This window comes from Acipenser ruthenus, chromosome 3 (genome assembly GCF_902713425.1).
Source record: "Acipenser ruthenus chromosome 3, fAciRut3.2 maternal haplotype, whole genome shotgun sequence".
Classification (NCBI taxonomy): Eukaryota; Metazoa; Chordata; class Actinopteri; order Acipenseriformes; family Acipenseridae; genus Acipenser; species Acipenser ruthenus.
In genome coordinates, this window is record NC_081191.1 from 79,097,215 (window position 1) to 79,124,865 (window position 27,651).

Consider the following 27,651-nt stretch of genomic DNA (forward strand, 5'->3'; position numbering starts at 1 on the left):
AATTATCACTAATGAAAACTGTTTTTTTTTTTTTTTTTAATACTTGTATGAAAGTCTACATCCATTTATTTGAGCTTCAGTTTATGCAAATCAGACCTTAAGAATAAGACAGTGCTTGTTAAGTTATGATAAATCAGTTACGATTACAATAAATGTCAAATAAAATTTGAAAGGTGAATTTGAAAAATAAATACTTCCCAGGAAACACACAATTAAATTGTAGCCAGAGAATGGAAAAAACAAACAAATAAACAAAAAAAACCTTTATACTTTTATTGCAAATAACATAGCGATTTGCACAAAGCTTTTCTAACCATGTGAGGTAGTACATATTGCTAACAAAGGCATAAAATAGTATACAAGTTTATAAGGTCTCAACATCAGAAGACTGCAATATAAATAAAACATTTTACCAAGCACAATAATATATTTCTTTTCATAGAAACAAATATACAGACATGCTCAAATTTGTTGGTACCCCTCCACAAAAAACGAAGAATGCACAATTTTCTCTGAAATAACTTGAAACTGACAAAAGTAATTGGCATCCACCATTGTTTATTCCATATTTAATAGAAATCAGACTTTGCTTTTGATTTTTTATTCAACATAATATTGTAAATAATAAAACAAATGAAAATGGCATGGACTAAAATGATGGGACCGCTAACCTAATATTTTGTTGCACAACCTTTAGAGGCAATCACTGCAATCAAACATTTTCTGTAGCTCTCAATGAGACTTCTGCACCTGTTAACAGATAGTTTGGCCCACTCTTCCTGAGCAAACTGCTCCAGCTGTCTCAGGTTTGATGGGTGCCTTCTCCAGACTGCAAGTTTCAGCTCTTTCCATAGATGTTCGATAGGATTCAGATCAGGACTCATAGAAGGCAACTTCAGAATAGTCCAATATTTTGTTCTTATCCATTCTTGGGTGCTTTTAGCTGTGTGTTTTGGGTCATTATCCTGTTGGAGGACCCATGACCTGCAATTGAGACAGAGCTTTCTGACACTGGGCAGTACGTTTCGCTCCAGAATCCCTTGATAGTCTTGAGATTTCATTGTGCCCTGCACAGATTCAAGGCCCCCTGTGCCAGGCGCAGCAAAGCAGCCCCAAAACATAACCGAGCCTCCTCCATGTTTCACTGTAGGTATGGTGTTCTTTTCTTTGAAAGCTTCATTTTTTCATCTGTGAACATAGAGCTGATGTGACTTGCCAAAAAGCTCCAGTTTTGACTCATCTGTCCAAAGGACATTTTCCCAGAAGGATTGTGGCTTGTCAATATGCATTTGAGCAAATTCCAGTCTGGCTTTTTTATGTTTTTCTTTCAAAAGTGGAGTCCTCCTGGGTCTTCTTCCATGGAGCCCACTTTCGCTCAAAAAGCGACGGATGGTGCGATCAGAAACTGACGTACCTTCACCTTGGAGTTCAGCTTGTATCTCTTTGGCAGTTATCCTTGGTTCTTTTTCTACCCTTCGCACTATCCTTCTGTTCAATCTGGGGTCGATTTTCCTCTTGCGGTCGCGCCCAGGGAGGTTGGCTACAGTTCCATGGACCTTAAACTTCTTAATAATATTTGCAACTGTTGTCACAGGAACATCACGCTGCTTGGAGATGGTCTTGTAGCCTTTACCTTTACCATGCTCGTCTATTATTTTCTTTCTGATCTCAGACAACTCTCTCCTTTGCTTTCTCTGGTCCATGTTCAGTATGGTGCACACAATGATACCAAACAGCACAGTGACTACTTTTCTCCATTTAAATAGGCTGAATGACTGATTACAAGATTGGAGACATGTGTGATACTAATTAAAGAAACTAATTAGTTTGAAATATCACTATAATCCAATTATTTATCTTTTCTAAGGGGTACCAACAAATATGTCCAGGCCATTTTAGAATATCTTTGTAGAATAAGCAATAATTCATCTCTTTTCACAGCTTCTTTGCTTTATTCTATGACATACCAAAGGCATGCAAGTATACATGATAAAATAGCTTTTAATTTCATCACTTTTCAGGAGGAATGAAGCATTATTTCAATGAACTGTAAGGGTACCAACAAATTTGAGCACGTCTGTATTTGCTATATAACACAGTATAGTAAAACAAATGGCATATTCTGGTCACCATACAGTAGCTGATTTCTATGTTGTGGTGAAAACAATTATTCTATAAAGCGCAATTTTTTTTTTAAACTGTACTGATACCACTATACATCCTGGCCTGCAGGAGTATCTGCCAGGCATTCAAAAGGTCAGATTCTAGTTTCAATGAAATCTGTGTTATGATGTACATCTCATGGGTTAGCAGCATCCTGTTACTGAATTTTTACAAAGTACAACATGTCTTTTTAAAAATCTAGAACCACAAAACATCCTTAATTTTAATCATGATCTCTGGAAATATAAAGCACCTGCTCCTGAACATTAGGTTTTACATATTCAATGAAAATATTTTACAGTTGTTTCTGGTTGGAAACCATAAGTGCTATTCGTATATTTTTTTAGGATCCCTATATTAATCCCACCTGTTTGCAAGTATTAACATAATGCTATTGTAGCTGGCCAATCAGTGAAAGAAAACCACTTCCAGACAGATGTTTGTGAAACAAGTCCAGGGTTACGTCTATGCTTGTCTCCCGTAATAAATAGATAGAGATAGACAGACAGATAGTAACTTGATCATGCCTTTTCCAATTATACAAACAGGAATATGAACTGATATTCCTGCAGGATTAAAGCTGCCAAAGTAACAAGCTTACTTCGCTCTTGTACTACATCCATCCCCATAACTTCACTGTCTCTGCAAGCACTGTGACACATAGCACTCTCAAAGCTACAGCATCTCAAATATAATTGTATTACCGATTTATAACACAAACTGTATTTTATTGATTACATTTTGAATTTAGCTTTTAGATTATATGCAACTTACACTATTTACTGCAAATGTTTCATAATGCCAGCTAATGTTTAATATACTTATATCATTTTACAGGTTTTAGCTTTCTTCAGCTTCACGTTTTAATGTTCCCAACAGCAAAACCTAACTATAAACACTGTAGTTAAATCATTAAGCCAGACAGTTTTACATTTTCTAAAACTGTCTGAAAGAAATACGTTGAATAAAAATAAAAATCAGCTTACTTGCGACCAAGATGATACAATAAACTTCTAGTACTGTTGAGAAAGGAAAGCACCGATGAGCAAATGTTGCAATATTGCAAGTCTATTTTTTACTCATTCCAAGATATTGTGAAAGACTGGGTATACCTTCCAGTATGTACCCTCCGCCATTATTCAAGATTTGCTTTTCGCTTTTTAATTAAACAATTAATTCTTAATTGAGCAAAGCTCATTAAAGCAATTAAAAATCCCTAATTATATATATATATATATCTCGTAAAACTTCAAATAAAATCGCTGGGTCTGCTGGCAAATATTGTAAATAAACACTGGGTCTCTATTAAACGCTGGGTCCCTGTCATTGCCATTGAAGCCGAGGAAGATGAGGAGGAGGAGGCGTGTAATGAACTGCTAATAAGTGATAGTGATGAAAGTGACTCTCAGGATTAATAAATAACAATAATAGAAAACGTGATTTAAGGTAGGCCTACATGTAATGGATATTTGTATAATGCAGTTATTATGTTATCAAAAGTTTTGATCTTTTTAAGTGCGCTGAAAGTAGGCCAGATACAACCTCTTGGTGTATTTTTACGTGTTTTGTTGTATTAACAATGTACAAGTTTGAGATTAAACAATACATTATTTTTGATTATGATGCTTATTGCTTATATATAAAATTATAAAATAATCAATATTACTAACATTCTTTTTTACAACATGGAATGGTAAATTCATCAAATGTACAAGTGCACACAAATGATTATTCTGTGGTAACAACTTCTATGTGAGCAGTGTCATCTCTTCCCTATTGTGTGTTTATGAAGTAAACTATTAAACTGTTCCTGATTTGAGTGTTTCACTGTCATAAGTGACAGGAAGCATTGCAATTATCAACGGTTTCTTTCCAAGTGCTCCATTTTGTTGAATGGTCTTCATGCGTTGCATTCATATCACTGCAAACACCCTGAATGCTTTGCCTCCAGGTGGGTTTTGTAAACTGCATGACGAGAGGGGAAGAAAGCATACACATTACAGAGTAATCAATATTCACAGAACTCTCACCACCAACTTAAGAAAAAATATAGCACAACACAGCAACCAAGAATTGGACAGTAAAATACAACTAGGGACTTGCATTTCTTCAGCCCCATTTGCAAGTTGATGTAACCTTCAATTGATGTAACCTTTATGCCTAAATATATGACTTGTCTTTCCCAACATGTTCATTTTCCTCTTCACCACTGCCTCATTTGCAGCTAAATCCATGTGTTTGCCACCTGTGACTAAATATCATCATTATCTTCATTCATTCGTTCTTTATTTGTTTGTTTGAATTAAATATCCCATTTATCCCCACGTTTAGGCAACAGCATTTATCAACTATGTAATACTGGAAACAATGGGGCAATTTAAATGGCAAAAGAAAAATAAGTCTCACCTATTTCTCACTCTATTTTCGTAGTACTTTTGGGTTGTGTGTGTTTCCATGTAGTTTTTTTTTTTTAGGCAGAGAAATTCTCGTTCCAAATGCAAATAATTTAATTAATATTAAAACAGGGATGGTATATCATAACGTTTGTGTCTGAGTTCCAATTTGGCCAGGAGCAACTACTCATATTGTACAGCTTTCTTCAACTGGGTTTCCACAAAATTTTTAGGTTGTGTTAAAACACTGAAAGTGCAGCCTGCCTCATTAGGCCACACACAAAACCACAGACACAGCGTTACCCAAATAATAAACCAATAAACCACAGACATAGCATTACCCAAATAATAAAATACATTCCATAAGAAAGCGCTGTGTACTATTTTTGTATTCTGCAAGGATACTAGACAACACTTTCTTATGGAATGTATTATTTGCTAAACATTTTTGACTGCATATATTATTTATTATAAACCTATTATTATTATTATTATTATTATTATTATTATTATTATTATTATTATTATATTAATTAATTAATGAATTAATTAATTAATTAATTAATTAATTAATTAATCATTTAGCAGACGCTTTTATCCAAAGCGAGAGTCTAGGGGTGATCTATGCAACTGCTGCTGCAGAGTCACATGTCTCATCCGAAGGATATATACATGTACAAGTTTTCCTACAGAACCGTAGCGTGAGCAAATCTGATCCTTATAGTCTACTAACGGAGCTAAAATACCAGCACTTTTGGTTAACACTAGAATCGGCCAGGGTGTCCTTGGCTAACCACGCAGCAGCGACCCCTGTAGTCTGGCCGGGCGCCTGCTCGCTTGCCTGTAAGCTGCCCAGAGCTGCGTTGTCCTCCGACGTTGTAGCTCTGAGGTGGCTGCATGGCGGGCCTGCAGTGTGTTATTCAAAGATTTATTGTAATCCTATCAATTCCTTGGAGAACTGGCGTCTGGCTGTCTATGGGAGCATATAATTAGTATTACTCAAAATGGCTCAAAGACGACGCATGACCACTCAAGAAGCGATTGGCTGACCACTTTGTCCAAAAATGATTCTGATGCAGGGAATGTGAGTGATCACGACAGCAATGAATCCTGGATTTGTGAAACAGGCAGTTCCACCAGTGAAAGCGAGGAAGGTGTCACTGAAGTGCCACGACCACAAAGAGGACTCCCCAGGTGAAGAAGAGGTTGTGGCAGAAGCAGCAGTCCTGGGGAATCCTCTGCAGTGCCAACCACTTTGCCTGTATCGTCTCCTGCAGCAGCTGCAGGCGTGCCAGCCATGCCAACTGCTTCACCCGCAGCAATACCAAGAACAGCGACAACAGCTGCATCGTCAGCATGAACAGGCATTCAGGAGACTGGGAAGGATGGCACTATTTGGGGAATTATAAATCCCGGTGTTGGCGCTGTGGGAAGACGGGCTGCACAAAATATACGCAAAACTCAACATCGATAGCACTCTCAGTGCTTTTCATTTATTGATCGATATGCAAGTGCTACACCACATTCAATGCTGTACTGTAGCAGAGGCACATAGGTTTTAGGAAAGGGAGATTGTGTCTAACTAACCTGCTTGATTTCTTTGAGGATGCAACATCGACAATGGATAATTGCAAAGCATACGACATGGTTTATTTAGATTTCCAGAAAGCTTTTGACAAAGTCCCGCATAAAAGATTAATTCTCAAATTGAACGCAGTAGGGATTCAAGGAAATGCATGCACATGGATTAGGGAGTGGTTAACATGTAGAAAACAGAAAGTACTGATTAGAGGAGAAACCTCAAAATGGAGCGAGGTAACCAGTGGTGTACCACAGGGATCAGTATTAGGTCCTCTGCTATTCCTAAACTACATTAATGATTTAGATTCTGGTATAGTAAGCAAACTTGTTAAATTTGCAGACGACACAAAAATAGGAGGCGTGGCAAACACTGTTGCAGCAGCAAGGTCATTCAAAATGATCTAGACAGCATTCAGTGGTGTGGAGTAGTGGTTAGGGCTCTGGACTCTTGACCGGAGGGTCGTGGGTTCAATCCCCGGTGGGGACACTGCTGCTGTACCCTTGAGCAAGGTACTTTACCTAGATTGCTCCAGTAAAAACCCAACTGTATAAATGGGTAATTGTATGTAAAAATAATGTGATATCTTGTAAGTCGCCCTGGATAAGGGCGTCTGCTAAGAAATAAATTATTATTATTCAGAACTGGGCAGACACATGGCAAATGGCATTTAATAGAGAAAAGTGTAAAGTATTGCATGAGAGCCAAAATAAAAAGTTTAAACAAAAACAAATATTGAACACAAGTCCAACAAAACACCAAACAAATACTGTGCTGGTCTGCTCAGCACGAGCAGCAATTGCTTGCTTGATTTCATTTTACTTTCGGCTTTGTTTTTCCCCCCCGTGTCTCTCTCGAACACCCACCCTGAACAACAAAAGCTGCAGGTTTTTATACATGTGAACATCTCTGAACTAACAATAAATTAATCAATCCGGAGACGGTCATATTCCACACGAGTTTAGTGGATGCGGCTTTAACCCCATCCATGCTGCCAAACAATAACAAACAAAAACATTGTGTTTTAAATAAACACAAAATACATTTAAATCATAACACACTAATATCACCGTTTAAATAAACATAAACGATACATTTCTCTTTTAAATAAACCCACAAACCATTCTTTTAAATACATAATACATTTCAAAATACTATACGTCTATTTACATGCTGGGCTTTGCCCTGCCCCCTTTAATTATGAAGTTAGCCACAGAGCTTCAGGCAGAAACATTTTGATCAGAAAACTGCAAAGCAGCTCAACCTGGATTCAGGGCTGCACCCAGTGACATACGTAAGAGAAAACAATGCCACATAGCTAAATGCAATAAAAACATACTTCTGATATCTGCCCAGTGTGAAAGAGCAGTATGCGATAAATGCACAGGAAAAGTTGAGAAGCGTTACATCTGTGTGGATTGTGCTACTTAGGTACTACTTTGAAGTCCCTTTCCCTGAAAGCGCATTCACGTTATGTAATGGGAACTGTGTTATTTTCTTTTTTTATGTTCCTTTTAAAAAAATAATTTTGTTTTTATATAGTTTTGTATGTACAAATACCTGTTTACACACTAGTTTCTTTTGAAATGTTTACTTTATTATAGTTTTTAATTTTTTGAAGTGCTTTATATGTGGTAAATTAGAAAATAAACTCTTATGTTTAATTGTTCATTTAAATACGTTTTTTCGGCTGTGCAGATGTTTGATATGATGTGCTTGAATAAAACTTTTGAGCTGTATCCGATAGTTTGTCTTTCATTTTAATATTGAGGTTGTTTAAAATGTAACCGTCATAATGACCGCCAGCGGCGGTTCTAGGTAGGAGTATAACCGCGGTGGTTCTAGTGTTAATGATATAAAAATGATCCAGTCAAAACATTTACTACAGTACATTTTTTAAATATTGGTAGTAAATCTGTCTACCCTACTCGCCGTGTTTCCCACTGCATATTATTGTTATAACAGCAACAACAACAACCTGAATCCGAATCCCACAGTGACAGTGCAAGGCTCTCACCAGTACAATGTGATTATAATAGAATGTATTTTGTTCTTGTTGTTATTGATGAACCAATATATCGATAGTCGTACTGTATGCTTCCCCCACCCCCCCATTTTGCCAAAGAAGCTTGCCAATAAAGAATTGCTTGGCATGGCCTTCAGTTATAGTATAAAGTTGTGCAAGGTTACGTCAAACAGGATTTGCACTGCTGAAGTCTTGTAAACATGAAGTATGACATCTGGACATGTTTCCATGCAAAAAAAAAACATTTTTGGTCAATTGTTCTGATTTTTAGCATGAGAAGATGATTTACCCACCCCTTAAAGTCATACAGTGTTTTAGACGTGCACTTCTTAAGCACACATTTTAAATATGCACTCACACAAAATAAAATTCAGATAAAAAAATAATAATAATAAATCAGGCTTGAACAGTGTGTGTGGAATTTGTTGCATGTATGCCAGTTTTTCTGTAATGTTTTGCTTTCTCTCCAGAAATAACTAACTATTACACAACTCTTGCTGTGTGATGCAGTACTGTATTTCTAATCAGCTTTTTGGGGGGTTATGATTTTATAAGATTACAGGAGGCAGGCAGCTCTGTCACCACAGCTTCTGCACTGTCTCCATAAGCACTGTACCAAACTAAACCTCCTTTAGGACAACAAAAAGAGCTGTGATGGGGTCATATTAAGCCATGAAAATTGCACTTGTGAATGAGCTTATGTTGGTACCTTTCTGAGAATATGCCATTCTGATATGAAGCAGCATATTGTTTCCTTTTGTCCACAGGCATCACATCAATGTAGCCTCCTACACTGTTCCGAATGACACCAGCGTGTATTCCAGTTCTGCATATACTGGATTTCTGAGAAAAGACAAAGGTAAACATTACAAAAAAAAAAAAACATTTTAACTGAACATAGACTACATTTAGTCAAAGTGGTGGGGCAAGGTATTGTGCTGTACAAGAAGGAAACATTATTATAAGGCCAAATACAGTAGGGTTAAAGAACCTGGTACTAGCTTGCTGCAGATACATTTTAAACTGGCATTATAAACTGATGATCTTATAAAAGACAAAATTACAGCTGGCATCCCTGCTAAAACCTGAACCCCATAAATCTTTCCATTTGTAAAAGTTTGGAGCCTGCAGCACTTTTAAAGCTTTGAAACCAAATTCAGACAGGTACAGTATTTAGTTTTCAGCTACACATCTTCTCAGTCTTGTAAGCAAAGTGGATTTTCTTTTACATTCTCAGGCTATTTCTAAGAAGCTACAGAAGCTGGCAGAAACAGTACAAGAGGTGCTACGGGAAACATGATAGCTTAATATGACCCATTGTGTCTCTGCATAACAATATCTCTGAAAGACTGGCAGCGTTCTGTTGCAGGCAACTACTGCCACAAGTTGCTGGTTTCATCAAAGTAGGAGTCAGACAAAAGCATTTACAAGCCACCTCATGTATTTTGCAACTTAGCATAAACATTTCATAGGACATTAGATGGCCTTGCTTTACTGCCATGCTATGAACACTGGCATGCCACAGAATTTAACGGGTCACAGAATTTGAATATCCATGTTTTCTTTTTCCCTCTCGCTGCCACTCAGATACACCAATCTATACTATCTATGTAACTATCTATCTCTCTCTCTGTTGGTGCTATCTGTCACAGTGTCTGTCAGGCGTGTGTAAAAACTATAACATAACAGAAGAAAAAACAAATAGAAAACAGGATTAAGGAGTTGGCTCTTCTATAAGCTGTAACAGTGGCGGCCGCTACGCCCAAAACCAGGGGGTCCCTAGGGGATTCTGCTCAACTTCTGATAAGCTGATGCGTAGACACGGCATTAAGATCATTGTAGATTCTTTTGTCCCGGTGGAGAAGTGTGTGGGTGTGAGCATATTCAGTCAGCTGAGCAGTGAAGATCTTGTTCAGAGAATTCTTCAGGAAGGCTTGGTGATTAAGGGAACTTTAGTGTCTGTTCTACCGCTTGTTGTTCCAGCTCGGAAAATTTCAATTTCAAATATACTGCCATTTTTGAAAAATGAGTTATTGGCTAGAGAACTGAGCCTCCACGGGGAGATCATGTCTGAGATAACAATGATTCCGCTGGACTGTAATACCCCTTTCTCCACTGGCACATCCGACCCATGAGGGTTCGGTACGGTACGGGTACGGGTGGGAGCCAAGCAAGAACCAAACCGTGAAACTCTGGCCTCACAAGACATCTGAATTCATCTGCGAGCCGAGCCGAGCCGAGCCGAGCCAGGGGCGGGGTTCAAGATTTTCATCATTACGTTGCATCAGTCAGTACACTCCAGAATGAAAAACAAACATGGCGGGCAGTGAGTGTGATGAGAGAAAAAGTACAGCCTTGAGGAAGTGCAGGCTCTAGTTTCTCTGTGGACAGATAGAAGTGTTCAGGAAGATCTGGAGTCGTGTGTCAGAAATGAGAAAGTTTATGCCCGAATTTCTGACTATTTGAAGCAAATGGACATAAACCGTGGGTACGGTACGCTTAACTCACACACTCAAAAACACAAAAAATCTACCAAATTTCTCTTCCTTGACCTTTATTATATTAATATAAAGAAAAAAAAAATCCAGAAAATAAAAATTCTAAACTTATTTACAAAACTAGTCAAACAAAATAACGTACTGCTGTACCGTACATACAACTACGACTCTCGTTGCACTCACTCAGCTTTTTTTTTTTTTTTAAGCACCCAAAAAAAAAAAAAAAAAAAAACTAGAAAAACACAACTATCATTAAAACAGGATATCTTTGGCAAATCATATTTTTAAAAACTTTTTTTTCCCTTCCAACAGAACTTCATGTCGGCATAAAACCAATAAAATTTGTGGATTATATATAAATTCCTAAATATAGTTACAAAATATAATTAATTGGTCTGTTAATTTTTTAACACCATTTATTTGCGCATCTTTTGGCAAATTGAGTTAATTAACAACAATAATTAATAACTGTCTTTCGTTGCGTGCAACGTCAGTAGCATGGCTTGGCTCTGCAGTGGAAAAACAACCCAGGCTCCTCTTAAGCGCACCGTGAGGGCTTGGTACGTCCCTGGAACTGCTCGGTTATACAGTGGAAAAGAGGCATCAGACTCCTGAGCCGAGACATGTAGGGGTCTATTCATAAAGGGCTAATGCCTGTCGAAATGAGAAAACAGTACATGATCAAATTTCATCCATAGCCGCCTATTTAACAGCAGTTGCTATTCATAAGGGATAATTCAGAAGCATCGTTAAGCCCCAACGATTTTCGTCTACGAAGGCATGTTTTTAATGAATTGAGAGAAAGGTTAACGATAATATATACTCACACAAGAACATATTCTCTGGCATAATCATTTTAAGATAGCACTGTGAAGCGGACAGAAAGCGAGAGACTGAGAATAGACAATTATTTTATTATTATTATTTCTTTGTCGTGATCCGCGGCTGACAACAATCCTTTTCTTTTTATTTCTTTTACCTGTGTTCACAATAAACAGTTTGGACGAATACTGCCTGTGTGAACCTGTTTATTTTCATGAAGCGTTACAACATACAGTATACCAGTGCTGCTGCTGCAGTCGGTGAGAAATCTGGGCTTGCTTGGTATTGCAAAAAACACTGATCGAGCTTCATTGCGTGGCTCGATCAGTGTTCGCAAGGGTTTTTTTCTTTTTTTTTTTGTGCACCACAAAACAATCAATTTAGTGTAGTGTGCAACACAGCGTGAAACTTTCACTGATTCATAAACATAAACTCGCCCCTGATTGATTCCCTGCTTTAAGCAGGGTTTAATAATAATAATAATAATAATAATAATAATAATAATAATAATAACAACAACAACAACAGACAATTTTTATACGATTAACATTTCAAGTTTTCAAAATGATTATTATTACAGTGCTTTTAGTTTAGGTTTTTTTTTTTTTTTTTTTTTTTTTTGGTACTGCAGAATGGAAATCTTATGTGCGAGTATGGAAATGTGTTTACCAGCATTGCCAAACAAAAGGAAAATGCAAAAGTATTTATTTAATTTTTTTTTTTTTTTCTAAATTATGACATGTCCTGAATTTTCAGATGTGATAAGGGCATCGGAACTAGGTTTTGCAAACTGCCCGTGACTGGAAGCTGCAGACTCGGGTTTCGGTAGTAGGCTACTGTCGGTGGATTCTGTTTCTTTTTGCAACAGCTACCGACACCACCCAGGGAACATTAATAATGCTGATGATGTCATTAAAAAGAGGCAGATTTTCGTTCTTGAATGACTGTATACCCATTCATAAAATGCTTTGCGACACTCTCCCGTATTCTCAGATCATTTTATGAATAGCAATATGGATGACTTTCGTTAGTTTTAAACAAAATTTGTTTTATTACAGCAATCGGCAAGTACTTTTATGAATAGGGCCCGTAGTGTCGTTCAGGAGGCAGCTCTACATTCTGCTTTAATGACCCCAATAAAAAAAAAAATGAAGGCGATTTTTATATTTCGGGTGGATGGCTGTGACTATGTAGTCTTTGCCACCTCCAAGCTAATGAGAGGTTTTGGAGTGTGGTCATGAAGGGAATATTGCAAGAAACTGTAAGAGAAGGGGGGTTCAGGTAGTGAAAAGTGAGGACTAGGAGGGATTCACTGCTGAGCTGGCGGACGGCCTGTCAGCTACTGATGCGAACAACGGGTTGGGGCGGTGAACAGGACACCTGCAGCTCAGTCAGCGGGGAATGCTCAGAGCACAGCTGGGGAGACTGCTGCAGTGGAATCGGAAGGTAGGGGTGAGGAGGAGTCAGTAACAGAGGCAGTGGCTGAAGGGATGGATGTAAATCAGCCTGTGCAAAGAGAGGCTGCTGTTGCAGAAACAGCAAATGAACTTGAGGGTAAATCTCCATCTTTGGGAAAAAAAAATATAATAGCTGTAAGCACAGAACAGATAGAGGGGGAGGTAAATGCAGGAAGGCAGATTAAGCTACCCAAAAGAAAAAGAAAAGCAAAGATGAAACACACAGGCAACTCTACCAAATGTGGCATTATTATTGCAGAACAGGGCGCAGAGAGAGGTACCAGCGAGAGGGGACACGGCAGTGCAGTTTGTACAGTCGGGCGCTGCAAATGGAGCAGTGGAGGAAAGCGAAGAAAGGATAGTGAGGTTGGGGGCAGGGACACCGATTCCTCCATTAGCTGTCTGCTAGCCAGCTGATGAGAGGAGGATATGGCGCTCAGAGTATCAGTGTAGAAGAGGGATAAGGGTAGTTGAACATTTTCCCAGTTTAACATTTTTTGTAAGCTCCGCTCAGCAGGTGATGCGGGATGCTAATGTACTGGGGCTTGAGAAGAAATAACGTGATAGATTAAAAAAAAAAACAAGAGTAAAGTCTGTGTTTCCCTAAAAGCCAAAAACGACAAATATGTTTTATCAGTCACTTCTCCACTTTTCTGAAAACTTTTTTCCTAATTTGTATTTTTTCCTCTCTTCTCCTGCAATGCAGAATCTTAAAACTGGCACTTTAAAATGTGAACAGAGGCAGAGATAGTGAAGACAACAGCTTGTTTTTATTATTTCGTGCAAAATAAAGTTAATGTAGTGCTTCTACAGCAGACACATACTGATAATTTCAATCAACCCGTTTGTTTTAATGAATGGAAGGGGGAGTTTTTCTCAGTCACGGCACAAACTTTAGTGCAGGGGTTGCTATTCTATTTTCACAGAGTTTTAAACCTGATAGTTTTAATGTAACTGAAATAACACAGGTGCGGTTATTATAGATCCAGGCTTGTATTGGAAAAAGGACGTTCACTTTTATTAATTTATATGCTCCCAATGACGGCAGAGAAAGAGTTCATTTTTTTAAAACCTGTGGCAATGTGCCCCGCCCCTGTGTGCATTTGTGTGTTGCGTGTTGCGTGTGTAAATGTTGGTGTATAGTCATTGGTACAAGGGATATAAACGGGTCTGTGTTTCACGTGTGAGTTAAAATTGTATAATTATATTTAGGCACAGGATTGCACTATCACTTCACGTGCATTTAAAGTATGTAATAATATGTGAGCACGGGGTTGCACAGAATTCATTCACATGCTGGGATTCAAGTGAATAATTAATTAGTAATTGAATCCCAGCACAACAGTATATATAGATGCACATTTCTTTCACTCTGGGTTTTTGGGTGTTCAGGGCGAAAGAACGGGAGAGAGTGAGGAGAGAAAGTAAGAAGAGAAAGTGAAAGTGAGCAATTGCTACGTAGTGCTGGAGGACCAGCACAGTACGTATTTGTTTAGTGTTCGTCCCTGTTTGTTAGTGTCTGTTTGTTTTGTTTACCTGTTTATTTTGGCCGCAAGTGCCGTGTCCCGTGTTTTGTGTTAAAACCTTTTATTTTCTGTTTGTTAATTATTAAATGCTGAGCGCGATCACACGCTCAGCTTCACCAAAACCCCAAGTCTCCGTTGTTTATTTCCTGGCTCTGGTCTGACGCCACCCACTCCGGCCGTCTTTGTGACAAACCCTAAATGATGTTTTAGAACAGTGTAAGCTAGATTAAGTGCTTGTATTAAGAGGGGGGGTTTAATTGTACTGCAGACAATCAGCTTGATAGAAATAAAACATCTAAAATGATATATATATATATATATATATATATATATATATATATATATAATTATGTCTCAATCCTAAAATTCTAGGTGATGCAAAACTTTTGGCCATAGCTGTACACAAACTGCAAACTACAAAGTGTATAAAAGGCAGTAACATCATTAATAATGTATATTTTTTATTTATGTAAAAATGGTTTCCACTTACACATATAACTTTTTAGCAAGGGAAATACATATTAATTATGTCCTTAAACAAGAGAACACAATATTTGTGTTTGTACCTCCAAGATTTTTTTCTTAAAAATGACTTACATCAGAATAAATCCGTGATCCAATGACACGTGCCAAATGTGGGTTCTCCTGCATGCAGTTACGGGGACAATATAACCTAACAAATAAATAAAACAATGTAAAGAGTTCTGCTATTAGTGGTTTATTGTGAATGCTTTTCAGTTTCTTCATGATTCATGAATTAGACATTATTGACCATATTTTCAGTGTTTAATATAGCCTTTAACTTGCTATTTATTGATAATAAACCAGGAGGAGTTAATTAAATATTCATGGTGATGTTGACAAAAGTCCCATAGCCCTACAATTTAGAGTAGCACCACCGCACAGATACAGAAATTTTATTATCCATAGTTCTAGGTAGTATGGTGCCGTATATTATATTATTATATTATAAGCTGAATTGTGTAAATGACAAAGCTTCGAGTTTCAAGCTGTACTGTAATTCTCATGATATAATGCACACCCTAATTCTAAGCATTAAATACGGGCTGCCATGTACTTGGGTTATTCTATCTAGTATATTCTTGTAGGCTGTGCAGTTATTCAGTGTCGTTATCCTCCTCCCAAACCCCATTTAAAACAGCAAATACTGTAGCTTTCCTTTTCTGTCCCTTTAACTTATTTATGTAATTTGTAAAATTAAGTTTCTTAATTTGTTGGCAATACACTAGACTGTGCTGGTGCTCCTTAACATTGAGACTTTGCCTCATCTAGCCTACATTACATACCTATGTCTATGGCAGGCAACTATAGAACTGAAAAGCCACCCAGAAAGATAGTAAAACACCTGTTAAAAACATGTTAGTTATACAACCAGAAATGATGCCTTTTCCTCATTTGCTCTTTTCGAGCAAAATACGTAGTTCCAATAAATGACAAATCAAAATGTATTTTCAGACAGTTTGATTTAACATAGAACCATGACCTTCAATTTTAGGGGCTTACATTCAACACGCGTGTCTAAAAGACTTTCACAAGTGATTTAAGAGCCAATCAATGTAAGACAAATTATAGACAAAATACCAGTGATATACTATATACTAAAATAATATATACTAAATCACACTGTCAGAGAAGTCGTTGCCTGATTGTCATTGATTGGTACTCAATATTTGTGTAGCTGAGGGCTCATGAGGGAGAGGAATTGCTTTGGGTTTGCCTTCAAGTTTTGAGTGTTTGGATTGTATGTCACTGGATATTGAAATATATGGTAACTTGAGCAATTTGGTGCACCTGTAAGTTTTAAATAAACTAAGTACAGAGTTTACCTTGGACAATGTGTAACTGGTTTTTGGAATGGACACATTTGGGCCACTGTTGTCTGACAGGTAACTGCTTTTACTGCAAGGGGACAGAAGTGTGTGATTAATAAGCATCATAAACCATGCCAACACATATCTATTAATTATAGGTAATGAAGAGTAACTAACCTGGTACTTTCGACACTGTAAACGAGTTAGCAGACTGATATTTGCTGTGGACAAAAGAATACGAAAATAAGACTTCCAAGAGATTTACCATAAACATTTTACAGCAGTGAAAACTTAATGGAAAATTAACCTGTTAGTATGCCAGGTTTGTAAAGGTCTCAGGAATTATACTCACCCTATAGATTGTACTCCATGTTTGTTTGATTTAATAAAGTAATCCTTTCGTCCTTGTCTCGTAACATCCAACCAGCCACCATCATTGTCTATCAATCCGTAATGTATTGCAGATCTACAAATGCTGGATTGCTTAAATGGGAAAAAAAAGGTTTACATACCCCAATGGAAATGTATTATTTCTAGAAATTTCTCAAACAAATAATTATAGGAAAAATCTTTTGTAGCAAAAGTTTTGCTTTTGTGGATGCAGGAAATATAAAAAAAAAAGTTACTCAACTCAACCTAGCTTATTTACCTGTATATAGGCATTTTTCTTTCTATTGTGCTTGAGATCCCCAACCAGAATCTTTCTGTCTTAACCACAGCCAGTTGCTGCTCCTCTCTGCTGCTTCAGATAAGTTCTTCACTGTGCGACGCAACTCTTGACCACTGAACCCGACATCTGAGAAACCAGGTTGTAGAGTGTGCCACAAATCCTCGACACCCCACCTCCACTGGGTAAACCCAGACTCTCCATCCTCATTGTTCTGCTTCAGCGGCTGGTTGAGCATACCGCAGTTCCTTCACCTCATACGCCTCATCTACAGCATCCTCCCATGGCACTGTTAACTCTACCAGGTGAACAAGGCGTGCTGATCCAGACCACAAGACAATATCTGGTTGAAGGTTAGTGGTGGCAATCTCAGGTGGGAAAAAAAAGCTGTTGACCAACATCTGCCAGCATTTTCCAGTCTCTAGCACCTTCTAGTTGTCCTGGGCTAGGCTTGGTTTTAACACCTTTTCTTGGTGGTTGCTCTCCTGGGCTGAGGAATGTTGTCTTTTGTGCGTAATGTTTTGATGGAACTGGTGGCAATTTATTGTCTTCCAGTGCTAAGGCCAAACATCGCAGCACCTGGTCATGGCGCCAAGTAAACCGTCCTTGGCTAAGAGCCACCTTACATCCTGTCAGAATGTGCCTTAATATTGCAGGTGATGAACACAAAGGACATGAGGGATCCTCTCCTACCCAGAGGTTTAGGTTCTGTGGTGATGGGAGAACATCATATGTTGACCTGATGAGGAAACTGATCCTGCTCTGTTCCATTGTCCATAGGTCTTGCCAGCCGATTTTGTGTTGTTCCACACTCTCCCATCTCATCCATTCTCCCTGCTTGGCCTGGGAAACAGCCTTTATGCACCTCATCCTCTCCTCCTGCTTTTGCAACTTGTTGACTACCAGCTTCCTCCGTTGAGCTGGGGCTGCCTTGTGTCATGTAGGAGGAGCTGAACTGAGAACAAGACCCCCTCTTCCATGCCCAACTTGCCCCATAATCACTGATTCGAAGGGCAATTATAATATACTCCCGATGTAGATTAACAATTTAGTGATAATGAAAGATCAGTGACCATGTCAACACGCCCTGCCTGGGACGAATTGTGCCAAATTGTGTGGTGGTTCTGTGATGCAGACAGAAGTCAACTGGGCACTATCACCCGGACCCCAGATAAATAAAATAAAATAGGCTTAAATAAAAAAAATATATACATATATATATATATATATATATATATATACACTATACATAGAGAGCATAATTGCAGAAACTTATTTTTCTTCATTACTGTACCTGTTTTAGTTAGTATGTATTTTTTAAAGGGAGTGGATACTATGGTATTAATACTGGTACATTTTAATTTGGTTTGTTTTGTACTTACCATTTCGAAATAAACACTTCCAATTACTTTAGCTTTACTGTCCAAACAACCAGCAGGGCACTCGTATCTAAGACAAAAAAAACAAATGTAAAAATTATTGTGAGTTAATATTAATACTGTTGGTTAAAACTTCTCTTTTATAAATGTACATTTCATTTTTTGCTTGTTTACCGCCTAGATGAATTCCAGTTATGCTTGGATTAGGAATTTGATAAAATGTTCAATCAATGCTTTGCCAGAATTTCCCTCACAGGTGAAATAAATGCATGTCGCTAAGGCTGCATCCACACTGGACACAGGGACGCAAGCGAAGTTGCCGAATGTCAATCCACACCAGACACGACATGGAAACGATCCCCCTAGAGCGAGGACGAGGTATCGTGGCGACCTGAGGTCGGGGGAGTAAATCCGCACTTCCTCCCCCCCCCAAAAGAATGGACCCCCAGCTCCCTGCGGAGACCCACAACGTTAGATAGACAAGAGCCGCACCAATGCAGAACATGAAAGAGAAGCTGAGACAAGAACGGAAAAAGGATATACGAGACAAACTGGAGGGGTAAAGTTAGTATTAGTGGTAGTCGTAATGTGATTACCTGCTGCTCAGTGAATAGGAAAAAACCCTTCTAGAGGGGAAAACCTCTTGTGGACCTGGCAGACAGGTAGCCCCCATTCTGGGCATGCTAGCCAGTCTTTGGTGAGCAGCTGTAGGTATGTCTGTAGGGGATGAACGGATGTAAGTGTTGACTGCTGAGAAGGACCAGTGTCCCATGTTTTTGATTACGTGGATATTAATATTTGCTTTGGCTGCAGAGGTTGCTGCTCCAATCCAGAATGAATGGGGGGGTATAGGATTGGCGGGAAAGGCCGGTTCTGAAGACAAGAGTGGTGAGATGGGAAGTGAACCAGTGGCGGGTTATGATTGAGTGAGATGTATTGATAAATAAAACAGGTCTGATGGAAGGAAGGGTTGTTTACGAGAAATGTACCTTTAACATAAAAATCTCTATAACCTACTCAGAGACACCAACAACTGCTGTGATGCTCACCCAGGCACTGTCATTCTTCTGGATGTCTTTGTAGTCGTGCAATTTGCAATCATATAATAATGGATACTGCTGCACCTCATAAAATTAACTTTTCGTCATCCATGATTAACTTGTTTTGAGGCATGTGTTTGACGTTTCATGGGTGTTAACTTTGCTTCTGATTGGTCAGTTTCATTCCAGTCGCGCGACGAAAAAAAAAGAAATAGAAACAGGTCCTATTTTTGCGACACAAAATTCTCAAAGCAACGTCGCTCACTGCTGGTGTGGATCCTCCCATTTCACTGCAGTGACTTCTAAATTATTCGCTAGCGTCCAGTGTAGATACGGCTTAACAGAAACATTAATCTCTGTGGTCATTTAAATACAATAGGGCTTATAGCTGAACCTACCTGTTACAAGTCGTTCCTTTACATTTGTCACGAAGTCTTGTTTCACAACTAATTTGTTGAGCTGTAGAACAGATTTAAAAAACAGTCAAAGTAAAGAAAGCTTTATTTTAAGTCATAGCAACAAAGAAAATGCATCACTACTGTTCTCAATTGCTACTAAAACATTTGCTGCACAGAAATAAGACCCTAATAATTTTCCCCTACGTAGTATATTAGGGCAGCGGTGTGGAGTAGTGGTTAGGGCTCTGCACTCTTGACCGGAGGGTCGTGGGTTCAATCCCTGGTGGGGACACTGCTGCTGTACACTTGAGCAAGGTACTTTACCTAGATTGCTCCAGTAAAAACCCAACTGTATAAATGGGTAATTGTATGTATAAATAATGTGGTATCTTGTAACAATTGTAAGTCACCCTGGATAAGGGCGTCAGCTAAGAAATTAATAATAATAATAATAATAATGATAATAATAATATATTAGTCATGCATCTATTCAAAACAATATATAATGTGCATTCATGTATTCTTACACATCTGTTCTGTATTTATAACTTCATTCTTATCCAGTTCTTCCGTTCTCGTAGAGGAGGTCGGGGAATGAGTCCTCGGTCTGGAGTCTTGTGTTTTAATCCTTTGTCGTTCGATTTCGTTTGTTTCTTCAGGTTCTTGAGGAGAGTAGCGGCTGTTTGACCCATCCTCTGAAATTTTTAATTTGACAGCGAAAATCAGGGTTAGGCCCATGACCTCTAAGGGTAGAGTGGTAGTCTAGTTCTAGGGCTGTGGTATGTATACAGCCTGACTTTGCAGAAGCAATGTAATCAAGTAGGGCATGCATTTCCACTCATGCTGAATGTTGTTTGCATACGCACCTTTATAGCAGAGATTCTCTCTACAGCCACCCCCATAGCTAGGTGGGCAAGCAGAACATGAGCGTCCATTCTTATAGGGTGCATGGCCCCACCAGTTTCCCCTAAAGTGATGAGAAAAGTATTTGGAATTAAAAAATAAAAATATAATTTTAAAAACAATTTACTCTCTTCACTACGGCACTTATATTTCACAATATTGTTCCTCTGAACGTTCAGTTAGCATCCTCAAACCACTCCAAATTTTCCATAAATGTACTTTAAATTAAATTAACTTTTATACAATGGCTCCACATCTAACTTTGTGAGCTGCTTGCACAACTGCTAGGAGGTGCAACTGCTAATTCCTTTGAAGTTTTTCCAAAGTTGTCATTATGAGGTGCTACTACTAGACAACATCAAAAGCAAACCTTAATGACATTAAAGTGTTTATTAAAGATACATATTTTTTACTTACTTGGGAGAATAATTGCAAACAAGGTAAATTGCTTTTGGCCATATCTGGCCCCAGACATTCATATTGTGACACAGGTTGATAGCACAGCCTATGCGGCTACTTGTTGCCCATACTACCTAGAGGAAAAACAACAGTGCATGTTATTAAAAGGCTTTGAAAGAAAACAAAAGTAAAATTTAAGCAAATCTTAAGAGTTAACACTGATAAATCACACAATTGTCCATCAGGTTAGTCTGAGGGGCGTAATATTAGTCTATGTGTTTGTATCAATGTACAATACATTTAAATAATCTGTACGGACAAGTCTCCTCCCATAAACTGGTTGACAGTTGCACGACTTTATGACAATACCTGTGTATAATGAGTACAGACTGGCCCAGAGCATCTGAAGGGGCAATATGGGTCGCATTCTTGAGGGTATGGGTATATGTAGTCTCTCACTTCATCATACCAGGCTTGAACGTGAAAGGTAGGAGGTCGGTACCTTGAATAGAGAAAACAAAAAAGATTTTAAACCAGCAGTGAACACTGGCTTATACTATGGCAAAATGTTTTGCATATTCAGTCCCTGCATTTTAAAAATCGACTCTCATCTCTCACAGTAATAAGTGGATGGATGACTTGACATGAAGTAGAAATCAGAATCATGACATCGCAACTGACTGGATATCCAAAACTTACTGGTCATCAAAGTTGAATTTATTGCAACTCTAGCTGGTCACACCATATGACCCTCCAGGAGGTCTCAAGACTTAAGCATAAACCAGCATTTATGCATGCCTGGAACTAAATCGGCACAGCTAGAAATAGAAACTAAACAGAAGCCTGTCCCTGTATGCTCCTGCATACACTAATACTTTATTATTATTACTATTATTTATTTAATAGCAGACGCCCTTATCCAGGGCGACTTACAATTGTTACAAGATATCACATTATTTCACATTACACATTATACAGCTATCGCATTATTTTTACATACAATTACCCATTTATACAGTTGGGTTTTTACTGGAGCAATCTAGGTAAAGTGCCTTGCTGAATGGTACAGTAGCAGTGTCCCCCACCAGGGACTGAACACACAACCCTCCGGTCAAGAGTCCAGAGCCCTAACCACTACTCCACACTGCTGCCCCAGTAATGTACCATCTTTGCTGGCAAAACAAAACTTTATCTGCAAAGAGGCTAACCTCACAAATGTATATTATTTTGTTGACAGAATGTCTAAAAGAAACCTACACTGACTCCATAATATGTATTATATGTACTTTTTCATGTTGTTATCATCACTAAAACAAAAAACAATAACATAAAAATATTAATATGTCAGTATTGTAAAAAACACACACACACACACACAACACTACTATAAAGCAAATACCATCTTCTGCAAGGATGGATTCACTGTGCTTGTGGTTGTCTGAAATATTCCCTTAGATATTGCTATGACAAGTGATGATGTCACAACAACAGACAAACTAAACACATCTCAGGCACAACTATCCTTAGTCTAAACTACTGTGTCAGAGTTTTGGAAATATTTAAAATATGACACCCTGCTAAATCTAAGATACCAAGTAGTATTTGACATCGAAAACTTGAGCCAGATTTGTACAGATCCCTATTATGATAATACATTAACAACAAATTATTAATACAAACCTTCCCCAGTGAGCACCTAGGTTTTGACCTATTGATGGGAGAAGGCTAGCGGGTCCGTGCTCCCATAAACAGGTTTCAGCCCAGGCTTCTGCGGATCTCTCAAGTTCTATATCCCATACCTACAACAAACAATAGTTTTTATTTAATCACACAGCCTCATTTGATTAACTATGGATAAGGAATCTACCAATTGACACTATAACTACGGCTTCTGTTTTTCAGGTTTTATTAATTGTATTTTTTGGTGCTTATTTTTAGCTATTTTATGTAAATTGTTTTTTTGTTTTTTTTCCCAGGGCTTTCGTTTTTGATATACTGTATGAAAATAGTGTTTTCGGTTACTTTCCAAAATGCTTGAGCGTTTTTTTTGTGTGTGTCAAAATATGTATAGTAACTCGACAGTACTTAGACACTTAAGTTGTACCTTCTTTCCTTTGCTGTCTTACACAACGAAATCCCTATGGTCACGGGCACATTCTTTTGGGGTTTTTGTGTGTAGACATTTTTGTACATTTCGCCACAATTCTGTTTTAAATCTTCCGTATCTTAACTGCCGCTAACATGCCTCCATCCTGATTGTAATCTCGTTTTAAATCTCGCAAGCGGATTCTCCAATAGAAATGTAGGAATGTGCTGTCACTCAGCAGTGTGGAGTAATGGTTAGGGCTCTGGACTCTTGACCAGAGGGTTGTGGGTTCAATCCCCAGTGGGGGACACTGCTGCTGTACCATTCAGCAAGGTACTTTACCTAGATTGCTCCAGTAAAAACTCAACTGTATAAATGGGTAATTGTATGTAAAAATAATGTGATATCTGTAATGTATAATGTGATATCTTGTAACAATTGTAAGTCGCCCTGGATAAGGGCATCTGCTAAGAAATAAATAATAATAGTTGGGCAGGTTTAAAGTATTCAGAAAGAATCAATGATAGATACAAGTCAGGAAGTCGGGACACTGCACAGCAGCACTGGGAAATGTATTTATTATTATTTTTGTAGTAGTTTTTTTTTTTTTTTTTTTTTAAATGTGAAAAGGGTAAAATCAACATGAATAGATTAACCACTTCCACAGTTTTTCCAGTGTTTATTGGCTATCCACCGTTTTATTTTATTTTTTTAATCAGGGGTGTTTTATCGGGTTTAGCTGATTAAAACCAAAAATCAGAAGCCCTAAATATAACACAACAGCAATGAAATAATAAATACAGTAAGGCTATATGATAAAAAATACATTTTTCCTAAGTGTCCACTATGGTCAATAGTGGTCAGTTTCCTACCAGTAATCTCCCTTATTGAGAATGTGATTTGTATAAATTAGTTTACCAGAATTTAGATTATTGTTGAAATAGTCTTTTCAGTGACTGTCAAAACGTGTTTGCCTTTAATACAGATTATTCATGATTAAGGATTATACATTAGTGAGGCTGCATTCACATTGTTATGTGCAAATACATTATGATCATGAGCTTGGAGTGCTTAAACAACATTGATATTTATTATGACAGTGGGACTAGATTCACAGGCATGGTTCTCTATTGTTTATACATGACACAATATGCTAACTCTCCCTGCAATAACCACACTGGATTCCTTTAGTATGCATTACCGCGTCTATTCTGTAAATTAGCACTACATCGTTAAGCAAGACAAGAGCATAACGTGAATTTATTCTGATGGTGTTTTTAGCAGGAACATGTAGAGCTTTCTTTTTTTGTAAGCAGTTCTTACACATTTCTAAATGGCTAAAGGCCTACAGTCCCTTCAGAACTACGGTTACTACGGTCAACTTTTCTGCAGTTAGCCAGATAAGGATTAGACTATGGGTCAAATGAAGTTTAAATCTTTTTCATTCACTGAGCCTATTTACGCATCACTTATCATAAAACAAAGAAATTAGTTAAAACAAATTCACCATTTAAGAACTACAGTAAAATTGGCAAATTCTTATGGTTAAAAAGAACAATTCCAAACGTGTCTCTTTCTCCAATGGATTGCTGCATATTTTCCCTTGAGATCGATCAGGCGTATTTAAAGAATTGCAAAGGTGCAGCTGGCTGCTCTGTCTTAATATTTTCCATATGCTTTCATGAACAGTAATTTACTTTCTTATGCCATCACTTCCTTCATTCAGATAGGAAGCAGAATAATAGTTCAGTTCGTGCTTAACCCAGGATGTACTGGAATTTATGATTAGATGCAGCTGACCCACGTGTTATTGCCCTAATAAAGTACTGCTCCAATTACTGTTATTTTGGAACACATTTATACGGCAGAATGTTAATGCATTATTTAATATAATTTTTTTTACGATGGAAAATGTAACTTTCGTATTGTCCCTGGGTGATGACACTATTTAGCAACACAGAAACCAAAGCTCAAGTTCGCTACAACCATGCCCATGTAGCAATGTGACGTGTCAGAGAGCTTTTAGGTCTCAAACCACACAGAGCAGTATGTATGGTCTTATTATTATTATTATTAGTTTATTTAGCAGATGCCTTTACCCAAGGCGACGTACAGAGACTAGGGTGTGTGAACTATGCATCAGCTGCAGAGTCACTTACAACTACGTCACCCGAAAGACGGAGTACAAGGAGGTTAAGTGACTTGCTCTGGGTCACACAATGAGTCAGTGGTTGAGGTGAGACTTGAACCGGGGACCTCCTGGTTACAAGCCCTTTTCTTTAACCATTGGACCACACAGCCTCCTGATTATTATAATCAGATGCATACGCCTGGTGACAGGGTTATAGTGGAGGCGGACATACATCTGTCCGTGCCACACTTTAGAGTTTGTATGTCACACTCACATTGTTATATATACTGTATCTAGAGAACTTGATTTTAAAAGGATGTTCTATAAGTTTTTAGTCATTGACTGACTGTACATTCACCTCAAATGTAATTTCTGAGTAGCAGAAATAATGTTTATACTGCATTGTGATTGACAAGTACCACGTTATAATTGCAGCAAGGTTTAAGAGCAACACACACACACTACATAAACAAATACACCTGTTAAAATATGAATTATGAATTCATAAACATATGAGACGTCTCCTATGATGTTTCTTACCATGTACTCCATATTGGAAGCTGAGGGGTACACTTGACCCCTCAGTTTATTATGAAGATCCAGGATGACCTGCATGTCACTCTCTGTGATGGCTCTTTTCCCTCGCTGCTTGGAGATCCACCACTCCTCATCCTTTTCCATGTACTTTTCCAAAAGAGACTCCAAGCGGGTAGAATTTGAGATGACCATTGTGACAACTGTTTGGATTATAAATAGTAGAGTAATCCCTCTCAGCCATTCCATTGCTGCACACTTCATGATGAATTACCTCTGAAAACTCCCTGGGATTATCTCCAAAACTGGGTCTGTTAGCCAACAAAAAAAGAGAGAGAACAGAGTGATTTGATGGTCTGAATTAATTTTCTAAATAACAAAAGTCAATATTGTACTTGGGTAAGGGGTAGGGGGGGGTTGCCAGTGTGGTTTCCTGGGCGACAGACCAAGACGCCAGTGAATGAAGACACCCATTGCTACACCGAAGTACTGAGGAAATAAGTTATCGTCTGTCTGAGCTACCAAATAGGAAATTACTTCTCTCAAAGGTTTACTTTGAAGCTGAAAGGTGGAGAAAAGTACTCAATTATACAGTTTTCTTCCTACAGCCTCTTTTCAGAGTGAGTGAATTAAAACCTGGTCATGTACACTTCTGCACTTATTTTTTCATCAGACAATAGCTCCTATTTACAACATTCCTCATTGCCTGCATATATCAAACCAATAGCAACTCAACAAGTTTACTAGCTAACAACATCTTCATGGCATTTAACAAATCCACAGTTTCTGTGTAAAAACCAGTCCTGTTTGTAGCAAATGGAGTGGAGTAGACCCGGATTAAGGATAAACATTCTTAGGGTTGAGATTCAGAGTTAAATGGAATCTCCTTCACTTTTTTGTATGGGATGCCCTGTGTATCATGGATTAATTGTTAATAAAGCTATCTCACAATCTTGAGAGTGGACCCTAATTAGATGTGTATATTTATAAATTAATGAGTAAAGTTACACTATTCACTTTCATTCACCTTTACTGAACTAACTCGTATTCAGGGTGACTTGGGGATGGGGTTGGGTCTACAACCAAGAAAGCCACTGGCGTTTAATACAAGAGTACAAATACAGAAGGTTTCATTTTTGTCATAATTTAAGGCACTAAAATGTATTATTGCATGCCATGCTGCTGGCATGGTTTTGCACTTACAAACTTCAACAAGCAATGACTGGCAACAACATAAAACTACCAAAGCGTTACATACCGGTATACCACTAATATGTTATATTTGTATTTATTTATTTATTTATTTTTAATGACAGTACATAAATAACAACAGTTATAATATGTATTATGAATATGATTAAGCATTATTATCACTGCATTTCTATAAATTGATCCAGCATAAAAAAACAATAAATAAATAAATAAAACAGATTTTTTTCTATACCTATAAACCCTACTATAAGCTAAATTTCTGATGCACACAAAAAGGTTTATTAAGGTACCTTAGGCTGTACGTAAGCGTTTCCAACAACTGCTCACAGCTAAGACCTTTGCATACGGCAATACCATTACAGTATAAAAGTTCACTCACGTTTCACAGAGCCACTGCTGGGTTTGCAACACTTTTCTGGGTTTCCTCTTGCAGAATACGTACAAATTGCACAGACACAACACCACAGTAGTTCAACAGAATACACGCGACGTCCTTCTTTTCTATGCTGAGTTTGACCGTTCGGGTTTAATAGATTCTCTTTTACAGGCACTGTGCTTCTTGTTGAACCTTAATGAATCTGTGAAACCCAGGGCTTCCACTTTTAT

The 27,651-nt window shown here is 37.9% G+C and overlaps 1 protein-coding gene across 1 annotated transcript; it reads right to left on the reverse strand.

The window, feature by feature from the left end:
* Positions 1–258: 258 nt before the first annotated feature.
* On the reverse strand, positions 259–27,651 carry LOC117394231 (cysteine-rich secretory protein LCCL domain-containing 1-like). The gene is made up of 15 exons (XM_033992321.3): positions 27,425–27,651; positions 25,840–26,144; positions 22,763–22,881; positions 21,452–21,584; positions 21,101–21,216; positions 20,647–20,747; positions 20,308–20,475; positions 19,781–19,841; positions 18,346–18,412; positions 16,649–16,779; positions 16,474–16,517; positions 16,312–16,384; positions 15,062–15,137; positions 8,871–9,004; positions 259–4,128 (listed from the first exon to the last, which is right to left on the reverse strand). The coding sequence occupies exons 2-15, from the start codon at positions 26,095–26,097 to the stop codon at positions 4,077–4,079; spliced, it is 1,533 nt and encodes a 510-aa protein (XP_033848212.1). The 5' UTR covers positions 26,098–26,144; positions 27,425–27,651; the 3' UTR covers positions 259–4,076.

Bases quoted from the DNA above. Each gene is read 5' to 3' on its own strand.
- LOC117394231 (XM_033992321.3), bottom strand. From the start codon at position 26,097: ATGAAGTGTGCAGCAATGGAATGGCTGAGAGGGATTACTCTACTATTT. The intron at 19,842-20,307 runs GTAAGAATACAT...TCTGTTCTACAG, and splicing joins TATAAATACAGAACAGATGT to CTCAACAAATTAGTTGTGAA. The intron at 15,138-16,311 runs GTAAACTCTGTA...TTTATTTGTTAG, and splicing joins CCAGTTACACATTGTCCAAG to GTTATATTGTCCCCGTAACT.